General features: G+C 44.7%; 1 protein-coding gene across 3 annotated transcripts in view; it reads right to left on the reverse strand.

Moving 5' to 3' along the window:
• LOC129825187 (protein dispatched homolog 1-like) overlaps positions 1-22,313 on the reverse strand; it is a 73,117-nt gene that overhangs the window by 4,949 nt on the left and 45,855 nt on the right. For all 3 annotated transcript variants that reach the window (XM_055885072.1, XM_055885071.1, XM_055885070.1), the window contains 6 exons: positions 21,211-21,820; positions 2,457-2,486; positions 1,462-1,585; positions 1,134-1,261; positions 328-425; positions 120-217 (listed from right to left, as the gene is read on the reverse strand). In XM_055885072.1, the coding sequence (XP_055741047.1) occupies positions 120-217; positions 328-425; positions 1,134-1,261; positions 1,462-1,585; positions 2,457-2,486; positions 21,211-21,779 (1,047 nt within the window). In that variant the 5' untranslated portion in view covers positions 21,780-21,820. The remainder of the gene's footprint in view (positions 1-119; positions 218-327; positions 426-1,133; positions 1,262-1,461; positions 1,586-2,456; positions 2,487-21,210; positions 21,821-22,313) is intronic.

Below are 22,313 nucleotides of genomic sequence, written 5' to 3' on the forward strand. Positions count from 1 at the left end.
CCCAACATACAATTTCTAATATGATGGGGCTTAGTTCACGCATTTAAAAATTATTAACATGGCACAATTTGACATGAGCAAATGCTGAGGCACATCATCAACAGTGCTGTTCCACTTACCCGTGTATTGTCCAAATTGCACATGGATTTAATTGCTTGTATATTCCAAAGGTTCTTCCCCTCTGCAGATGTGAATACTAATCTGGAGTATCTGTCACCTGCACATACATTAAGAGCATCCGGTTAGCATTTCATCACAGTTAAACATTGTCAGTCAAACACTTACTAGACAAACACTTGAAACAGGAGAAGCGTGAAGAGTTTGTACCTGGGACATCACAGAAGAAACTGTCTTTACTGAAGTCCCAGTCAGCTTGTCTTTTATCTCTGTCAAAGTGATCTTCAGCCCACCTGTCCTCTTGGTGACTGGAATACAAAAGTAATGGTGTGATTGCACTGTTAACACTTCATACATTACAATTAAGTTTCCTATCAATTCTGAAGATCCATATGACAGAATGAGACTGAATCCGCTTAAAGCAAACACACAGCAGAGATTTGCACATGGTAACCAAAGAGTACTGAAAGGTCATTCTTAAAACAAATGAAGGAAACGGGTTTAGACCGACCCGTTTAAGCGATTACAAAGCCAGAGATTATATCATAATCGGTGAAGTGATCACTATCACATTGCAATCTTTATTTTTATAATCATTATAATAGCCAGATCAGTGTGATGAGCAGGGGTTTCGGGGACACATCATCTGACAGAGACATTCTTCCTTTAATCAGGAGTCTGTCAGAGGAGACTGAGTGGCCGAGGCAGAATGATGCAGAGTCCTGTTGACAGGCCTGACCCTGGAGTCCCCTCTCCCCAGTGATCAAGATGAGTAATGGAGATGAGCCGGGGCTTGAACAACCTCCCCCACCAATCCTCTTGCAGGATGGGATTGAGATTTAGTGTGTGTGCTTGTCTGTTTCTGTCTGTCAGCAGGATCCATCACCCCATTTCATGGCCTGAGGCCTGATCCTGATCAGCCCCCTTCATCAGGGATGTTGAATCAATACATGTGTCACTAAAGGGTTAGAAGGATGACATTAAATGGACAGGATCTGTGAGTTCGGCTTGGTTACCTTTTCGCCTGCTCATCGGCATACTTGAATGGGTAGTTAGCTAGGGTTGCTTTGTACCCTGTGTTTTTCACCATGTTATTCCATGTGACTAATCGCTGGCCTATGGCCGTGCCTCGTGGCTCAAATCCCTGAAGAAACAGACAAACAGAGGACATCTATTTAGTTCACTAGGAAATTGACCTTCGACATCTTGGACTCTTCACATGCACTCAATATAATGATTTTGGTGTGCCAGAAACACTAGGTTTTCAATATTGATCAAAATAAAGTCCAGTATTTTCTATGCAGAAAGTTTTGTGCCTTCCTTCGATTGGCATGGCTTACTCACCAGTAAGGGGTCTGAGAAGTCTGGCAGGTCTGGCACCAGAATACCCACCAGGGCACACACCACGATGAGGACTGTACACACCCCCAGCACCACCACTGGCCAATCAGCAATCAGCTCTGCATAGCTGGAGATGAAGGTCAGGTATTGATTAAGCACAAAGCTGATGGCTTTATAACTACAGTAATCCCTCGTTTATCGCGGGGGTTACGTTCCGAAAATGACCCGCGATAAGTGAAATCCGCGAAATAGAAAACTTTTTTTTTTTTTTTTACAATTAGCAACTATTACATGTATACAAATACAGTGACTCACGTGTAGGCCGTTTCACTGCTCTTCAGAGCGTTTCGTCGACATTATGGGTTTAGGAGATGTTCGAAATTACAAGATAATTTGGCCAACTTAATGTAAATTTGCCAAGCTGTTTTATGTACGTACACATAACTGCACGAGACGACAAAATGATAGCACAATTCGTAGCATGTTTTGATACAAGAAGCGGGAGTGAGTTTTTAGCGAATCAGAATGCAGAGCACAATGCACCAAAAAAAAAAAAAAAAATGCATTATGAAAATCCGCGAAATAGCGAATCCGCGATAAGTGAACCGCGAAGTGGCGAGGGATCACTGTATACGAATATTATATGTACTGATAACCAAACAGAAAAGAGAAGGGTACATTGATACACTAGTAGAATATCCAAAAGAGTATAAGGTGCTCATTAAAACACCATTATTGAATTTGTCAAAACGTCATGTAGATATTTAAGTATATTCAGTGTTCTGACTTGAGGGAAACTCAGGGGAAGGCATGTCTTGTAGAGGAGCATGGGAGGTGGTTAGCAGGTTCCAGGCACAGAGCCCTTTCCACATCGATAACTCTGATGATTCACGACACAGGAATGACAGCTCGGCAGGGTTTTGATGGACTCAAAGAGAGCGAGAGGAGAGCTTTCGTAATAAAAAATACAAAATAAAATTATTTTTGGTAGATCTTACCTTTTTGGGAACCGAAAAGGCCTTGCAGGGCTGAAAAACAAAAGAGAGATAAATCAGATTTACATTTAGAAGTCAAAGCAAAATACAATCAAAACCAGATTTGCCCCGGCATCCGTGCAGGGGGAATATGTTTTTTCATGAAAGGATTTTGAGCAGCAATGCAGCACACACCTTGTGTGGAACAACTAGCTCTATTCAAACTTACATACCCTCTGGGGACAGTGACCTCTTTTTGGTGAACTTTTGGTTTCATTAAGAAAAATACAATCAATGTATTCAAAAACCACACACACATGTAGTGCCTGAAGAATCTCTGACACTAACCGGTTTAGACGAGTAACATCAATATCAATCTCTTTTAGGTCTGCTTTGTGTTTCTAACCTACAAAGCCCCACACAGTGCTGCAGTGCATGAAGAACCAGTACAGGTAATAGTTTTAGAGGACTAGAGTCCCATTAGTGTGATCTCTCTTGTGCCATAAACACAGACAGAGAGGATCAGCACTGGGCTTCCCCGTTGTCAAAAGAAGCTTTCAGCGGCTCCGGATGTGTCTGGACTTCCCATCAGCACCTTCCCAGATCAGTGGGAAGCCTACGGACCGCAGAGTGCAAGCACGAGTCAGAGGGAATCAGATTCGGCCACCGGATCACACAGGGCCCAGGACAGATAAGAGCAAGGCCCGAAGGGTGAGATCATGGGGAGAGGGAGGGTAGAGGTGGGGCGGAGATAGGGCTGGGCGATATAGCCAAAATATCATATCACGGTATTTTAAAAGAATTGGATGGTATGGCGGTATTTTACTATATTTTGTTTTTGAATAATAAAAGTTCTACATTTGCTTTATGAGTAGTGAGTGATCCTAGGGTATCAACACATACATTCTAAGTGATTTCAATGGGTCTTTCTCCATTCTGATTGTTTTATACTGTTCAATTCAACTTTATCCAAAAATAATTTCCAGCATTTTCATACATTTCTGTATTTCCTGTACTCATTTGAGATCATTTCCACACTGCCATGTACGGCTGCACGATATGGGCAAACAATCTAGGCCTAATTTTTAACCAAATGTTGCAAATGCTATTTGACACTTTTGGAATCATGGAAATAAATCAAATCAAAGTTGATTTGTCACGTGCCGAATACAACAGGTGTAGAAATGCTTACTTACAGGCTCTAACCAATAGCGCAAAAAAGGTGTTAGGTGAACAATAGGTAAGTAAAGAAATAAAACAACAGTAAAAAGACAGGCTATAAAAGTAGCGAGGCTACATACAGACACCGGTTAGCCAGGCTGATTGAGGCATGTAGATATGGTTAAAGTGACTATGCATATATGACGAACAGAAAATAGCAGTAGCGTAAAAGAGGGGGTGGTGGGTGGCGGGACACAATGCAGATAGCCCGGTTAGCCAATGTGCGGGAGCACTGGTTGGTCGGCCCAATTGAGGTAGTATGTACATGAATGTATAGTTAAAGTGACTGTGCATATATGATAAACGGAGAGTAGCAGCAGCGTAAAAAGAGGGGTTGGGGGGGAGACACAATGCAAATAGTCTGGGTAGCCATTTCATTACCTGTTCAGGAGTCTTATGGCTTGGGGGTAAAAACTGTTGAGAAGCCTTTTTGTCCTAGACTTGGCACTCCGGTACCGCTTGCCATGCGGTAGTAGAGAGAACAGTCTATGACTGGGGTGGCTGGAGTCTTTGATAATTTTTAGGGCCTTCCTCTGACACCGCCTGGTGTAGAGGTCCTGGATGGCAGGCAGCTTAGCCACAGTGATGTACTGGGCCGTACGGACTACCCTCTGTAGTGCCTTGCAGTCAGAGGCCGAGCAATTGCTGTACCAGGCAGTGACGCAACCAGTCAGGATGCTCTCGATGTTGCAGCTGTAGAACCTTTTGAGGATCTCAGGACCCATGCCAAATCTTTTTAGTTTCCTGAGGGGGAATAGGCTTTGTCGAGCCCTCTTCACAACTGTCTTGGTGTGTTTGGACCATTCTAGTTTGTTGTTGATGTGGACACCAAGGAACTTGAAGCTCTCAACCTGCTCCACTACAGCCCTGTCGATGAGAATGGGGGCGTGCTCGGTCCTCCTTTTCCTGTAGTCCACAATCATCTCCTTAGTTTTGGTTACATTGAGGGATAGGTTGTTATTCTGGCAACACATGGCCAGGTCTTTGACCTCCTCCCTATAGGCTGTCTTGTCGTGTGTCTTCTGCAAACTAAATGATGGTGTTGGAGTCGTGCCTGGCCATGCAGTCGTGGGTGAACAGGGAGTACAGGAGGGAACTGATCACGCACCCCTGTGGAGCTCCAGTGTTGAGGATCAGCGTGGCAGATGTTGTGCTATCTACCCTCACCACCTGGAGGCGGCCCGTCAGGAAGTCCAGGATCCAGTTGCAGAGGGAGGTGTTTAGTCCCAGGATCCTTAGCTTAGTGATGAGCTTTGAGGGTACTATGGTGTTGAACGCTGGACTGTAGTCAATGAATAGCATTCTCATATAAGTGTTCCTTTTGTCCAGGTGGGAAAGGGCAGTGTGGAGTGCAATGGAGATTGCATCATCTGTGGATCTGTTTGGGCGGTATGCAAATTAGAGTGGGTCTAGGGTTTCTGGGATAATGGTGTTGATGTGAGCCATTACCAACCTTTCAAAGCGCTTCATGGCTACGGACGTGAGTGCTACGGGTCTGTAGTCCTTTAGGCAGGTTGCCTTTGTGATCTTTGGCACAGGGACTATGGTGGTCTGCTTGAAACATGTTGGTATTACAGACTCAATGAGGGACATTTTGAAAATGTCAGTGAAGACACCTGCCAGTTGGTCAGCACATGCCCGGAGCACACGTCCTGGTAATCCGTCTGGCCCCGCAGCCTTGTGTATGTTGACCTGTTTAAAAGTCTTACTCACGTCGGCTATGAAGAGTGTGATCACACAGTCGTCCGGAACAGCTGATGCTCTCATGCATGCCTCAGTGTTGCTTGCCTCGAAGCGAGCATAGAAATGATTTAGCTCGTCTGGTAGGCTCGTATCACAGGGCAGCTCGCAGCTGTGCTTCCCTTTGTAGTCTGTAATAGTTTGCAAGCCCTGCCTCATAAGACGAGCGTCGGAGCCGGTGTAGTATGATTCAATCTTAGCCCTATATTGACCCTTTGCCTGTTTGATGGTTCATCACAGGGCATAGCAGGATTTCTTTTAAGGTTCCGGGTTAGAGTCCCGCACCTTGAAAGCGGCAGCTCTACCCTTTAGCTCAGTGCGAATGTTGCCTATAATCCATGGTTTCTGGTTGGGGTATGTACGTACAGTCACTGTGGGGACGACGTCCTCGATGCACTTATTGATAAAGCCAGTGACTGATGTGGTGTACTCCTCAATGCCATCGGAAGAATCCCGGAACATGTTCCATTCTGTGATAGCAAAACAGTCTTGTAGTTTAGCATCTGCTTCATCTGTCCACTTTTCTTTTATAGACCGAGTCACTGGTGCTTCCTGCTTTAATTTTTGCTTGTAAGCAGGAATCAGGAGGACAGAGTTGTGGTCGGATTTACCAAATGGAGGGCGAGGGAGAGCTTTGTACGCGTCTCTGTGTGTGGAGTACAGGTGATCTAGAATTTTTTTCCCTCTGGTTGCACATTTAACATGTTGATAGAAATTTGGTAGAACTAATTTAAGTTTCCCTGCATTAAAGTCTCCGGCCACTAGGAGCGCCGCCTCTGGGTGAGTGGTTTCCTGTTTGCTTATTTCCTTATACAACTGATTGAGTGCGTTCTTAGTGCCAGCATCTGTCTGTGGTGGTAAATAAACAGCCACGAAAAGTATAGCTGAAAACTCTCTAGGCAAGTAGTGTGGCCTGAAATCTATCACAATATACTCTACTTCAGACGAGCAAAATCTAGAGACCTCGTTAGATTTCGTGCACCAGCATTTGTTTACAAATATGCACAAACCGCCCCCCTCGTCTTACCGGAGTGTGCTGTTCTATCTTGCTGGTGCAGCGCATATCCCGCTAGCTGAATATCCATGTTGGTATTCAGCCACGATTCCGTGAAACATAGGATATTACAATTTTGATGTCCCGTTGGTAGGATATTCGTGATCGTACCTCGTCTAATTTATTGTCCAATGATTGCACGTTGGCGAGTAGTATTGACGTTAACGGCAGCTTTCCCAGTCGCCTTCTCCGGGTCCTGACCAGGCATCCGGCTCTTTGTCCCCTGTACCTGTCGCTTCCTCTTGCAAATAACGGGGATGTCGGTCCTGTGGGGTGTTTGAAGAATGTCTTGTGCGTCGTCTTTGTTGGAGAAAAACTCTTTGTCTAATCCGAGGTGAGTGATCGCTGTCCTGATATCCAGAAGCTCTTTTTGCCATAAAATACGGTCGCAGAAATATTATGTACAAAATAAGTTACAAATAACGCAAAAAAAACAACACATAATAGCATAATTGGGATACTGATTTCTTCCCGGCACCATTTTATCATAATAAATAAAACCATAAATAACAATAACAAATAACAATAAATGAATAATAAATAACAATAAATAATAAATAAATAAAACTATTATTCTTATTCTATAGTTAGAATACAGTGCCTTCGGAAAGTATTCCTTGACTTTTCCCATTTTTTTTTGCGTTATTCTAAAATGGATTAAATAAATAAAAAATCCTCAGCAATCTACACACAATACTAGATAATGACAAAGCAAAAACTGTTTTTTAGAAATGTTACCAAATTAAAAATAGAAAACAGAAATACCTTATTTATATAAGAACTCAGACCCTTTGCTATGAGACTCGAAATGTAGCTTAGGCTCTGTTTTAAAAAGAGAAATGTAGCTTAGGTGCATCCTTTTTCCATTGATAATCCTTGAGATGTTTCTACAACTCGATTGGAGTCCACCTGTGGTAAATGTAATTGATTGGACATGATATGGAAAGGCACACAACTGTCTATAAAAAGGTCCCAGAGTTGACCGTGCATGTCACAGCAAAAACCAAGTCATGAGGTCGAAGGAATTGTCCGTAGAGGATTATGGATTGTGTCGAGGCACAGATCTGGGGAAGGGTACCAAAAAAATTATGCAGGATTGAAGGTCCCCAAGAACACAGTTCCCTCCATCATTCTTAAATGGAATAAGTTTGGAACCTAACGTTGGCTGCCCGGCTAAACTGAACAATCGGGGGAGAAGGGCCTTGGTCAGAGAGGTGACCAAGAGCCCGATGGACACTCTGATAGAGCTCCAGAGTTCCTCTGTGGAGATGGAAGAAGCTTCCAGAAGGACAACCATCTCTGCAGCACTCCACCAATCAGGCCTTTATGGTAGAGTGGCCAGACTGAAGCCACTCCTCAGTAAAAAAGGCACATGGCACCCTGCTCGGAGTTTGCCAAAAGGCAAATAAGATTCTCTGGTCTGATGAAACCAAGATTGAACTCTTCGGCCTGAATGCCAAGCGCCATGTCTGGAGGAAACCTGGCACCATCCCTACGGTGAAGCATGGTGGCTAGTCAGGAGACTAGTCAGGAGACTAGTCAGGATCAAGGGAAAGATGAACAGAGCAAAGTACAGAGAGATCCTTGATGAAAACGTGCTCCAGAGCACTCAGGACCTCAGACTAGGTGTGAAGATTCACCTTCCAACAGAACAACGACCCTAAACTCACAGCCAAGACAACGCAGGAGTGGCTTCGGGACAAGTCTCAGAATTTCCTGGAGTGGCCCAGCCAGACCCTGGACTTGAACCCGATCGAACATCTCTGGAGAGACCTGAAAATAGCTGTGCAGCAACGCTCCCCATCTAACCTGACAGAGCTTGAGAGGTACTGCAGAGAAGACCTAAGAAGACTCAAGGCTGAAGCCTGTAGTCGCTGCTAAAGGTGCTTCAACAAAGTACTGAGTAAAGGGTCTGAATACTTATGTAAATGTAATATTTCAGGGTTTGTTTTATTATAAATTTGCAAAAATGTCTAAAAACCAGTTTTTCCTTTGTCATTATGGGGTATTGTGTGTATATTGAGGAATAAAAAACAATTTAAGCAATTTTAGAATAAGGCTTTAACGTTACAAAATGTGGAAAAAGTTAAGGGATGTGAATATTTTCTGAAGGCACTGTATAACAGTGGGCACTTTGAATACAATATTAGAAATGACCATGAATGAAAATGCCAGGGAGGAGTTATTGTGACAGGGTAGGAACCAAAGTGTTGACAAGTGTTTCCTAGGGATCCTATAATCTGTGGCTAAATTGACTGTTTTGTCTTAGCTACTTCATGTAGCTAACATATTGTTGCGTCACGTATTCCTCTTTGATTTAAAAGATACTGTTGCACAAACAACATGCTGATTTAGGTCTACACCATCACTGGTATCAGGCTGTATAGCTAATTCCGTTTGCTCTGACTCTGTTCATTTATTAGCTAGCGATTAGCATTAGTGACTACAATTACTGGCTAACAAGATTTAGGCCCAACTTGCTAAGAAAATACGAACTAGCTGTTTGCAGATGTAAGAAACACAAACTAATAGTGTAATTATAGAACGCTATTGAATTTATATTAAGAAGCAAAGTGAAAACAGCATCGTTGTCATCAACATTGTTGCATGTGCTGCATTGACCATGCAGACTTAATGCAAGTGTCTTGTGGTCAAGGAACAGCAAATCTGTTCCTTGACTGATGGGGTGGGGCTAGGACTGTGTGGAAAGCGGCATGGATAGATTTGACTCAAGTAGCGAAGTAAACTATAAAAATTGACATTATACACAGCGTATCACATTTAACAAACCAAACATTCAAATACCGTTATAGAAAGTAAAGTAAAAACCCAAACCGGTCCGTGCATCAATACCGGTATATCGTAAAATACAGTATACCGCCCAGCCCTAGGTGGAGATGTCTTCATATGCCATAAAAAACGAGTGTACAAAACATTAGAAACATGACCAGGTGAATCCAGGAGAAAGCTATGATCCCTTATTGATGTCACCTGTTAAATCCACTTCAATCAGTGTAGCTGAAGGGGAGGAGACAGGTTAAAGAAGGATTTTTAAGCCTTGAGGAAATTGAGACATGGTTAGGGTGTGTGTGCCATTCAGAGGGTGACTGGGCAAGAAAAAATATTTAAATTGCCTTTGAACGGGGTATGGTAGTAGGTGCCAGTCGCATCAGTTTGAGCGTGGGCTTTTCACACTAAACAGTTTCCCAGCCAACTTGACACAACTGTGGGACGCATTGGAGTCAACATGGGCCAGCCCCCCTGTGGAACACTTTCGACACCTTGTAGAATCCATGCCCCGACGGATTGAGGCTGTTGGAAGGCAAAAGGGGGTGACTCGCAATATTAGGGAGGTGTTCCTAATGTTATGTAAACTCAGTATATACTCTGACTGGTCAAACTGACAGCGAATGGCCGTGACAGACTCACATGATCACATACACACAGGCTGGTGGATATGAAATCTCTAGAACTGTGGACAGACTGTCCTAACATTATCTCCTAGGGACGATAGACATTATTACTTTACACTGCAACCATGACATGTTCATCCTCATTCTCATCTTCTATTCACTGCAACCTGCATGAGTATTGCACTACCACGGTCACAATTTGGCACAGGCCTCACAGCCCACATCATGGACAAGGTAAGATTACACAATAAACGTAAACAAGGAAATCAGTATCCCAAATAGGGAAGTGAGCTCAGACGATTCTCTGCATTAGCCAATCACAGTGCACGCACACAGGTGCCAGGAAGTGGCTGTATTTTTCCTCCTTCTCCCCTTTAAAAAGGGAATCCATGGAATGCTATAATTAGTGGTTGCCATGGCACTGTGAAGCACAGATGAACAAAAGCTATTGGCAGGAATTTTTCACCACAGGGTAACTTCTGGGGAGGCAGTAAATCCACTTTAAAGTTAGCTGGACATGTTAATACGACAACCAGATGTTGTACGGCAAAGGCTTTGAACAATCATCATATTGTAGACACAAGTTAAGTCCCATTAACACTACCAACTTGGAGTGAAGCTCTTTGCTATTTATTTTGCATTCAAGTAGACAGGGATTTAACCTTTTAAAATACGAGAGCCTGATACTAACAATGCCAAATGAAAAACACATTCCCCCTACCTTAAGTTAGCATTGTTTGCCAAGGAAAAATCTGTAGCTTCATTTATTCTATGCTGTCTGTTAGTTTCCATGTACGGGCCTCGAACGGCGGAATTCGGGACGGAGATATGGCCCAGAACGAAGGAGAGTTATTGTAAATTGTTGAACTGGATTCATAAAGCATCTTTACTCGTGGAGCCATTTATTTGCGCGATCTGTTTTGGCTCTATTTGCAACTTTCCGAACCCTGACCACATTTCAAACGAATAAGAAGATGTCTAAAACAGAGGTAGCCCTATACTTTGGATTTACGACAGACATCAGAATCCTCAGATTCTATTTCAGCATGTTTTTTTGCATGAAGCAAACTTTAAAAAAAAAATCTCTTAAAAAAAAAAGTATAAGCCTAGAATATGAATTGAAGTTGGCATTAAAAATATCAGCTTTGTGTCTCAATTCTCTTTTTTCCAATCTGTCAATGATAGTAACGTGAAAAAACACAGACTAATGTCCTTGGAAAAACACCCGCTAAAGGAGAAGAGAGGAGGTGCTGGGGTGGGGAGGAGAAATCCGTTGACTGATGATCACAGGCTCTAAATCCAGCAGGATGACAACCCACAGAGTCAGGTTTCCTCCCCTCCTCTGATCCCAGTCCCCTTCAAACAAACTCCCACAATTCTTCCACAAACTTACAACAGCTACCCTTCCTAAATGTTATTCTATTTACCTGAAAGGGGAATGTTTATGGACCACAGGGTTAATTAATAAAGTTACTTGGGAGCAGCAGCCAGGTCAGGCTGCGGTGGCCATGTCGACGTGTGGTGGAGTGAAGGGAGGAGAGAGAGGGGTCAGGGGTTACAGAGCTGAGGAGGGAAAACTGCTAACAGACACAGCATATATTCTGTAATAAGGGGCTGCATGAAGTGCTCAAGTCAGCCCAATTACTGTCAACTCTCAATTATTTGCTCCTGTGATTAAAACTCACTGGAACACTGCACACAATTAGAGTCTTGTTCAAGTTATAGAATTGTAAGAGTGGCTTGAGGGTGAAATACAAATATCAGCACGATATCATAGGCATAACATACAGCAGTGAAATGTTGAGTTTTAAAAAGTATTGATCATCAGGGAGTAGCCACCAAAGTCAGGGCTCATCAACTTCCATTGTACACCTTAAACAGATTTATGAGGTACAGTATTAATTCTTATAAGCTCGTAAAACTGTATTTACAAGCTATCTACACAGCACAGGTCTCTGATAGTTATTTTGGGGAGAGAACAAGGCCTCTGGATGCAAGCGTGTATGAGAAAACGTGAGTCTGAATAAGAGGTTATTGCTGGATAATAAGTCAATGCACAGTTTGTTTGTGTGTTTGTAGAAGGGAAATGGACAGCTACATCAGCCAGTGCATCGGGTCTGGAGGTCACAGCTGCCATCTCCACATTCTTGGGATTGAAATATGGGCGTGTGCAAATTCCAGACATACAGGCCAGATTTCAACACTGTAGCCAATAGTTACAAGCTGTCCAAGAGATGTCTTTATTATCCTGTGGCCTCGCTCCCTTTATAGCAACCAGCTTAACCCCCTGAGTCCAGGCGCTTCAGAACCAACCCCAAAGAATGTATGGGTATTGCACATGCTTTCACCAACCCTGCACTGAGCTAACCAACAGACATTGTCAACTAGGCCGAGCAGGGCGAATTACCGATACCGATAAGTCATTATGCCAATAAGTATGTCCATGTCATGAATTATTAATGTAGTTGCTTATGGTGTTCATAAGTTATTTGCTCAATAGACTAGATCCATGATGAGCAGTTTAACCGGTTTAAGCAATAATTCCTACAATATACCACCAATACCTTTAATTTCATAGTCATGATGATGGACTTCATGTCAGTCTTGACATAGATCCAACAGGAGGCAGTACTAGATGAATTTTGTTGTATGTTGCCCTATTCCTGTAGCAGAACAACAGGTCAAAGTCTCTATTGCTGAACACATTCGGTACAAGAGGCTGCACAAGACCTCCAGCAGTGGAACCAATGGCTTTCAGCTGCCAGCCCAACCAGCCCCAACCCATCACATCCAACATCCGCATTCAGACCTTGAGGACCGGGCTTCTGCAAGACGGGAGGCTGTGTTACCATTTGCTTCTTGCATGACCGGGGATTCCTCTACTGCTCAAAGTCAAGGAGCGGAACCAACGGCAAGCAGCTGTGCTGACCCATCAAGTCGTCTCCCAGTGCCTTTATGAAGACAACTTATTAAGTCCTGGAAGCTGCTTGGTAAGGAGATCTGGGAGTTTCGCATGATTGACATGAGCTGCCCACCCCTAGTTGACATACTGTTGCTGCTTTAGCCAACTCTGTTACAGTTTTCATGCTGGCTAGAGCAGTTAAACAGAATGGTAACCAGGCTAGAGTTCCCTGCCTGTAGTGGCAGCCATTTTGAGAGTAAACCTCCCCCTCATTTTTTATAAAAAAAAATTATTTAACCTTTATTTAACGAGGCAAATTCTTATTTACTCATCATTTGGCCCAATTTCAAGGTACATTAAGACTTGATACGTGATACGGTGCATACATGTCTAGACAGAAAGGTAAACTCATGTAAAAAGCCCAAGCACCACATATTCCTCTTTGTTTACCTACAATATCCAGTTTCAAGCACAGCGGTGCCTCTAGATCCTGCCTGGGTCTCTTTGATCCAGCACACCCGTTTGTTGTCCTGGGACTGATCTCACAGAGATATCAGGGTCTCTTTTGTGTAAAGAGATACATGTTCATCCCTCCCACCTCCTCTTTATACTATTCTATCCATGTTCTCTGCTCTCTCCTGGCCATCTAAGGCCACAGTGTCTGAAGGCTCTCCAGCTCTAACCGCAGCTCTTGACAAAGAGGGTTTGGCGAGACGGCGCTGTGACATCTTGGAAGTATCTGGTGACACAGCCGTCTGGTGAGTTGCAGACCAGGGCCAGCGGCTGTTGGGGCTGAGCGTCAGTTAGAGGCCAGTAATGAAGTCTGACCTGTCCTCCCTGAGCTGAGAGTGAGTGTGAGGATGGGGGTGGTGGCCGAGCCGGAAAATTCCAACCATTAGCTATGTTCACCAAGTGCGCAGAGGCTGAAGAAATTAAGAGAAAAAAACTAAGTGATTCATAAGAACCTTCACATCTACAGTATATCAGAATGACATAAGTACACCAAGCTGCATGCAGTTATATTAAATGTTTGAATATTAATTGAATCTAGGAAGAATAATACAGTGTATTCTCAAGACTGGTTTTGAACAACTATGAGAACAAATATAGGGGAGTCACTATTGGAACCATAGATGAAGGTCCATTATAAACAAAATTACAATGCAATTCTGCACATACATGAGTGAGGGATAGTGCCTTCAACTTAAATACCATTTAGACAGGGTGTTAGAAGGGCATTATACGGGATCATATTACATGCTAGTAACTATTAATAAAGCATTACAAAAGTTATCAAATCTTCCATTAGGCCTATTCCCCCAGGGAGCTGAGTCAGCCGTGGGAGGACCAGTAATGAAGCCTCACTAACTGCTCTCTCTAACTGCTCCCTCTAACTGCTCTCTCTCTACCAGAAGAAGAAAGAAAAAAGAGCAACCAAATTTGAAGTTATGACAGAGTGCTGTTCAGATCCAGCTTTGATCCTGGTTTATAGGATAGTATGGCTTGGGTGGGTACCTTTATGAGCTTTGCTTTGCCCCATGCTCAAGGGCCATACAGTATAGAGCATGGACTGGAGCACAGTCTGGAGCAGGGGCACTGGGAGCTCACCCCTCCTGTTATTTTCCATATGTGCAGGTACGGGAGTCAGCTGCCCCCGACCCCCCCCCCCCCGAATCCCTCTCACCCCCCCGAATCACTCTCACCCCCTAACCCGTGGATGAGAGCATTAAGTTGGGTTTCTTTAGGTGAAAACGTTTAACATCAACAAAAGCGGCTTACAAGCTTCTAAGAGACCCAGATTGTCTCCTTCACCAGCAAATTAACTGCCGAAGAGGCCAGGAGGGTCCCATTTCTCAAGTTTTACAACAGGCAGAAGTGTCTCAGTGTTAAAGCAGGTGATAAATTGTACCGGGGGGGGGGAGAAAAAAGCATTTTGGCCCAATTCGGTTGATCCTGGGTAAAGGTATGCATAGGGTAAAAGCACTATGTACAACATAGCAACCCTGAGGGCAGAAACAGGGTAGTGTTGACCTGTCTGTCAGTGAAGCTCCTCCCTGTACTCATGTAGCAGGCTAAATCCTTGACACATACACACACACACACACACACACACACACACACACACACACACACACACACACACACACACACACACACACACACACACACACACACACACACACACACACACACACACACACACGTTGATCAGGAACAGGCTGGAGGGTGTGCTGTGGTGTATTAGACTACTGCCTGTGCTTAACTCACTCCACATAGATGCAGACCTGTTCTAAGAAGCCAATGGAAGGCTCTGGAAGCAAAATGGGTGGTTCCCTCCCTTCTTCCCTCATATTTTGTGTCTTTCTGGGGCAGGCAGTGCTCATCTCTCCTTTCCCCTGATCTCCCCAGAGACACCAGGGTGCTTCTTCATCAGTCAAGGCTGAGGCTGGGCGTGATGGATGTCTCTGTACAGTGGTTAATGGGCCAAATGGATAAAACGGTAGCGTGAAGAGCCCTGCCGCTACTTCACAGGGGTTCACATCGAGGTCCAGGACTCCAGGCCCCCTCAGACCGCAGCAGGCATAGCAAACAGTTGTTATTCTTTATAATGTGCAAAGCCTTGTCAAACTGACACCCTGAAATCCATAGCACAAAGATCAATTTCAGGCCGCCTGGCCGGTCGGGGCTTGCAGCTGTCAGACAGCTTGGCATATTAGTTAATGTCTCCAAAAATGATCTCTCACTGGGTGAAAGATATCTGAGGCGTGATTAAAAAAAAGAGGGTCTATGCATTCATATCAAGGCTTTTCTGCATGTTTCCATATATGGCCCCTAGTCATAATCGCGTATTCAACTGATAGAAATGTTTAAATTCATCCAATATGATGAAACATTCCAGCTGGATGAGGTGTCATGTTTTTATATGTTTTCCTGCACACCATGGAAACAAAAAAATGGTACTTGGTACAAAATCAAACACGCGTGAGATAATAAAAATATGCCTGCTATCTGAGAGAGCATGAAACCAATCCAAACTTGTGGCCGCTACAATAACATGAATGTACTGTAGCAGGAAGCAACGCACGGGCAAAACCCCTCCACGGGTGAGTGGAGTGTGAAGGAAGAGGTTAAAAACATGACATGACCCTGAATAGTTCAGTGTCAGCTGGGTCTTTGGGGGTTGTTCAGCCTTGGAAGGTCAGGCCAGTCTCGGCAGCACAGGTAGATGCAGCTCTCTCGCTCTCTCTCTGGGAGAGCAGCAGGAGCTGAAAGGTGCCTTGAGAGTGTTCTATCAAGACAATTACAGGCTTGGAAGAAATCAATGCCTGAAAACCTATTAAGATGAGGCTAACTACAGTCAAACGCCTGACTGACTGACTGACTTCAAGTTCACAGACTCAGACTCATCCTCTGCTCTGACTGTTTCTCCCTGATCCTCAAATCATAAAAAAACAAAGTCACCATGAAGGATAATCTTACCATTCAGACACTGCCAATCTTAATGCATTTCCCAGACCCAGACAGAGAGATCCTTCATCTACTCAACAGATCTGCTGAGCTGGCCTTTTCCTTAATAGTGGATTTTGGTCATGACATTCAAGGATAAGTCCATTTACTTCTCAGAGTAAAACAGATACACACAGAAAGAGAGACTATAATCTTACAATGGGTGGATTAATACTTTCCATGTATCTCAACAGGAGTTAAATACTGTAGTTCCTAAATGTATAGTTCTTGGACAAACACACAAAGGCCTGAAATGCCTGAGGAAGAAACTCCAGTGCAACCTTATCGGGAGGGGGAGGAGGAGGGGGCCTCTATAAAGCAGGGCGTAACGGCCAAGTGCTGTAATCATACACGTAATCCCCTGCCTAATCTCACGGATCACAGCCTTTGAGATCAAACTGATATTTGACACGATCTTGTCTGACTGCGTACCCTCAAATTACCGAGGCATTAAAAAGCCTCTCCCTCCATGTGAGGAGGGATTCTGTGGCGCACCGTGCTCCAACACGAGGGTAAAAGGAGAGGCCCAAAGCCCTGAATACGAGGGTAAAAGGAGAGGCCCAAAGCCCTGAACACGAGGGTAAAAGGAGAGGCCCAAAGCCCTGAACACGAGGGGAAAAGGAGAGGCCCAAAGCCCTGAACACGAGGGGAAAAGGAGAGGCCCAAAGCCCTGAACACGAGGGGAAAAGGAGAGGCCCAAAGCCCTGAACACGAGGGGAAAAGGAGAGGCCCAAAGCCCTGAATACGAGGGTAAAAGGAGAGGCCCAAAGCCCTGAATACGAGGGTAAAAGGAGAGGCCCAAAGCCCTGAACACGAGGGTAAAAGGAGAGGCCCAAAGCCCTGAACACGAGGGGAAAAGGAGAGGCCCAAAGCCCTGAACACGAGGGGAAAAGGAGAGGCCCAAAGCCCTGAACACGAGGGGAAAAGGAGAGGCCCAAAGCCCTGAACACGAGGGGAAAAGGAGAGGCCCAAAGCCCTGAATACGAGGGTAAAAGGAGAGGCCCAAAGCCCTGAATACGAGGGTAAAAGGAGAGGCCCAAAGCCCTGAACACGAGGGGAAAAGGAGAGGCCCAAAGCCCTGAACATCTGGGGCCAGCCAGGGACTCGGAGACTGTGTACCAGACAGCCAGGCTTATCCTTCCCTCTTATCTTTCTATCTCCAATCTCTCTGGAGACACAATACTACTGTACAGGGGATTGGAACTGAGAGCAACTCAACGTCGGCCTGTAATTCAAACCTGTCATCACAGAACAAGAGGGACCTATTTACTAAATACAGTGGCTGAGGAACATCAGCTCTTTATTCAGCCACAGATACCAGCGAATGCATCCAAATGGCTGCAATGATATCCTTTGCCACACCTCGCCCACCCAACTGCCTAATGTGCATGGATGGAGTTTGCTGTGCGCACACCGGCACCTGATACGAATATAAACCTAATCTCTCACAGCCACAGAAGACATTTCTCTAATGTCTTCTATACAAGGATCTAACTCAATTCGGTAGGAAATTTCCATGCGAAAAGATGTACGCAAAAATATAGTTGTACACAAATGAACCTCTCCGTAACTACTTGCTACAATGAAGAGGAGCTGACATGAGTAACTGCAATACTTATATTTTATTTTGTATGCTGTGGAGTTGGAGATAAATAACGAAATACACAAAGTAAGTAAATGATTAAGGAAAGCATTAAATGGCTCCTGTTTAAAAAAAAAAATCAGTCTGTGGTTTGCAGGAAGGCCGGGGGAAAACGACTTGCTAAATGCGTCTCGCTTAAAAAAATGTTTGACAACAAACGTGGCAGAGTTCTCCCCCAAAGAATGTAAGAGCGGCGCTGCACCACCTTGTGGACTGGCCACTACGTAAAATGAAAGCTGCAATATGTAACTTTTTGGGGGACCAAACCAAATTCTCATTTGCTACGAGACTCAAAATTGAGCTCAGGTGCATCCTGTTTCCATTGAACATCCTTGAGATGTTTCTACAACTTGATTGGTGTCCCCAAGAACACAGTGGTCTTCATCATTCTTAAATGGAAGAAGTGTGGAACGATCAAGACTCTTCCTAGAGCTAGCTGCACGGCCAAACTGAGCAATCAGGGGAGAAGAGCCTGGTCAGGGAGGTAACCAAGAACCCGATGGACACTCTGACAAAGCTCCAGAGATCCTCTGTAGAGATGGGAGAATCTTCCAGAAGGACAACCATCTCTGCAGCAATCCACCAATCAGGCACATGACAGCCCACTTGGAGTTTGCCAAAAGGCACCTAAAGGACTCTCAGACCATGAGACACAAGATTCTCTGGTCTGATGAAACCAAGAATGAACTCTTTGCCCTGAATGCCAAGTGTCCTGTCTGGAGGAAACCTGGCACCATCGCTACGGTGAAGCATGGTGGTGGAAGCATCATGCTATGGGGATGTTTTTCAGCGGCAGGGACTAGGAAACTAGTCAGGCTCCAAAGTGCTCAGGGCAGACTGGGGCGAAGCCAAGACAACGCAGGAGTGGCTTCGGGTCAAATCTCTGAATGTCCTTGAGTGGACCAGCCAGAGCCTGGACTTGAACCCGATCAAACATCTCTGGAGAGACCTGAAAATAGCTGTGCAGCGATGCTACCCATCCAACCTGACAGAGCTTGAGAGGATCTGCAGAGACGAATGGGAGAAACTCCCCTATTATAGGTCTAGCAAGCTTGTAGTTTTATACCCAAGAAGACTCGAGGCTGTAATCACTGCCAGGGGTGCTTCAACAAAGTACTGATGAAAGGGTCTGAAACTTATGTAAATGTGATATTTCAGTTTTGTATTTTTTATATATTTGCTAAAAATTCTAAAAACCTGTTTTTGCTTTGTCATTATGATGTATTGTGTGTAGATTGATGAGGGGGGGGAAACAATTTAATCCATTTTAGGTTTAGGCTGTTATGTAACAAAAGTCAAGAGGTCTGAATACTTTTCGAATGCACTGTGTATGTACGCCAAACACCAGTCTCAACGTCAAAAGTGAAGAGGCGACTCCGGGATGCTGGCCTTCTAGGCAGAGTTGCAAAGAAAAAGCCATATCTCAGACTGGCCAATACAAAGAAAAGATTAAGATGGGCAAAAGAACACAGACATTGGACAGAGGAACTATTTATTGAAGCTGCCAGTTGAGGACTTGTGAGGCGTCTGTTTCTCAGACTAGACACTCTAATGTACTTGTCCTCTTACTCAGTTGTGCACTGGGGCCTCCCACTCCTCTTTCTATTCTGGTTAGAGCAAGTTTGCGCTGTTCTGTGAAGGGAGTAGTACACAGCGTTGTACGGGATCTTCGATTTTTTGGGCATTTTATCGCATGGAATAGACTTCATTTCTCAGAACAAAAATAGACTGACAAGTTCCAGAAGAAAGTTATTTGTTTCTGACCATTTTGAGCCTGTAATCGAACCCACAAATGCTGATGCTCCAGATACTCAACTAGTCTAAAGGCCAGTTTTATTACTTTTTTAATCAGAACAACAGTTTCAGCTGTGCTAACATAATTGCAAAAGGATTTTCTAATGATCAACTAGCCTTTTAAAATTATACATTTGGATTAGCTAACACAACGTGCCATTGGAACACAGGAGTGATGGTTGCTGATAATGGGCCTCAGTACACCTATGTAGATATTCCATTTTAAAAAATCATCGGTTTCTAGCTACAATAGTCATTTACAACATTAACAATGTCTACGCTGCTTTTCTGATTAATTTGATGTTATTTTCATGTACATAAAATGTGCTTTTCTTTCAAAAACAAGGACATTTCTAAGTGACGCCAAACTTTTGAACAGTAGTGTATGTGTACATATATATATTTTTTACTTTATTTGTTATAATTTAAGGACAGACACCACACCCTAATGGCTATTTTTGTGTTGTAGATTGCAGGAAATGGCAGTTACAGGGGTTAAAATACGCAAAATGATTTAAGTTATGACATGAGGGAGAAGCCGCACGGAGGAAACCTCTGTCCCCGGCCAGACATACTTGTAGAGATTATCTCATCTGGCTGAGCTGTGTGTTGGTACTGTCTGCATTGTGTTTGCCTGGGAAAGAGGACAGCCAGACCATGAAACCATCAGCACCTGTCCTAGAAGAGCATCAATGCTTATGAGCGAGGGGAGGCTTGGGAGAGGCCAGGGGGACAGTCCCTGTGGATTGACGGGACAGGCTGGGGCCTGAGGAGGGACAGCGGCCCTGCAGCCCCTGGGGCTCTCAAAGCTCTCTTTCATTGGGGTTGGGGGTGCCTCTGGGGCTGGTATTGTGCTCCCTGGCTGCCTGGCTGGCTGACCCCTCCTCCTCCCTGCATCAGCTGGGTTGGCACCCCTGGGACCACAGGTTATCTCCCTAGGAAATCACCTTGACCTCCACACAGCAGAACAATCAGGAATGGGTCAGCAGGCAGAGAGATTATAGAGCTGAATTTAGATATGTGTTAGGAGAAAAGGGCACTTCTAACTTTGTATTGATTTCTCAATACAGGGTCCAATTCTGTAGCATGCAAGCAGTTACATGACTGACATGGTGTAATGCAAAATTAGTATTTTACCATGTCAAATGTTGAAAATGTTTCAGATATCACACTATCAGAACTTAAAACCTACCCTACATAAACAGTTGACTCAAAACACATTCCTCTGAGGCATAACTGGGGAAAAAGTCAAGGCTACAGTTACATGCATGTACATATTCATAAACAGCCATGTACATAATGGTACTACATAGCATCCCTAACATTATCCCTAAATACTGTGATATGTTAGTAAGCATTCAGTCAGCACCCATTCGGCAAGGAAACGCAATGAAAGGGCTTCTGTTGGAGAGGCAGGGTAATAGAGATATGCCTAAGGCCACCCTGTTGCAGAGAGAAGCACGAACTGGCGTACACACAGAAACACACAGTCATCACACACGTACCTGAGGCCAGCCACATTGGGCTGGTTCTGGAGGTGCTCCTGCCAGCGGTGGTGTAAACAAAGGGATGGAGGAGAGGCCTGCAGGCAGCAGGAGCCCGGGTGAAGGGGCAGGGCAGGGGCATGGGTCTGGAAGATGTGGCACTCCTGCTGGTTGCCGTGGCAGCACAGGGGGGGATGGAATGGACAGCGGTGGCAGCACGGGGGAGGTGGAGACAGCGGAGGAGTAGAGGGGAAGGAGGTTGTGGAGGGCAGGAGCTTGGACAACCTTTGAGAGTCTGTGAGGTGTGAGGAGGTGGAGGAAGAGGAAGGGCCCCTTAGGGAACCGTTGATGATGCCTCCATTCTGACTCACTCTGGATCTCTGCTGCGGCTCCTTGTGTGGTGGTGTTGGCCTTGGTTGGTGCCTCTGCCTCTGCTGTGTTCTGGGTGTGGAAACAACGCTGACGTCCCCTCTTTCCGTGCTGCTGAGGCTCGCACTGGCCTCTGGGCCGCTGGCCGTCGTGGTGACGCTGGGTGACAGGCTGCCATTGCTGAGGAGCAGGAGGTCACCATTGGCGTCACTCAGGGCCATCGTCCTCCTCCTGCCGGCCTGGCGCAGGGTTTGCCACTCCTCTGCAGAACATAAACGGAAAAGGGGAGGTAAAGCAGACAGGCCAACAGTTAGCTCTTAACTGTAGCTAGTCATGTTGACATTCAGATGAACATTGACTCTATTCACACAGAGCTGGTGAGCTGAACTGAGTGGGGCAACGAGAGGAAAGGAGGCCTGGAGCCAGGGAGTAGCGTGGGCGAAGGGGAGAGAATGAGACAGTAAACAGTACAAGGGTTCACACTCAAAACTCAGATCAAAACAGAATGCAATGATCAGTCAGGAATACAGATTATTAACTTGTTCTTTCTAGGCCAGGAGGAGACTGGGAACAGATACATTCAACACTAAGTTAATTAGTGATCAATCCTCATTGATTTTCTGAATTAAAGCTAAATGTGAAATATTAGTCAGTCACTTTACCATGTTTCTCTACCTTCCTCACTTACATTTTTGTCTGAATAGTGTGATTTATAAGATATGAATATGATACGATAGGGTATGAATTGGCAGCCT

The sequence above is a fragment of the Salvelinus fontinalis genome, chromosome 27 (assembly GCF_029448725.1).
Source record: "Salvelinus fontinalis isolate EN_2023a chromosome 27, ASM2944872v1, whole genome shotgun sequence".
In the NCBI taxonomy this organism is placed as follows: Eukaryota; Metazoa; Chordata; class Actinopteri; order Salmoniformes; family Salmonidae; genus Salvelinus; species Salvelinus fontinalis.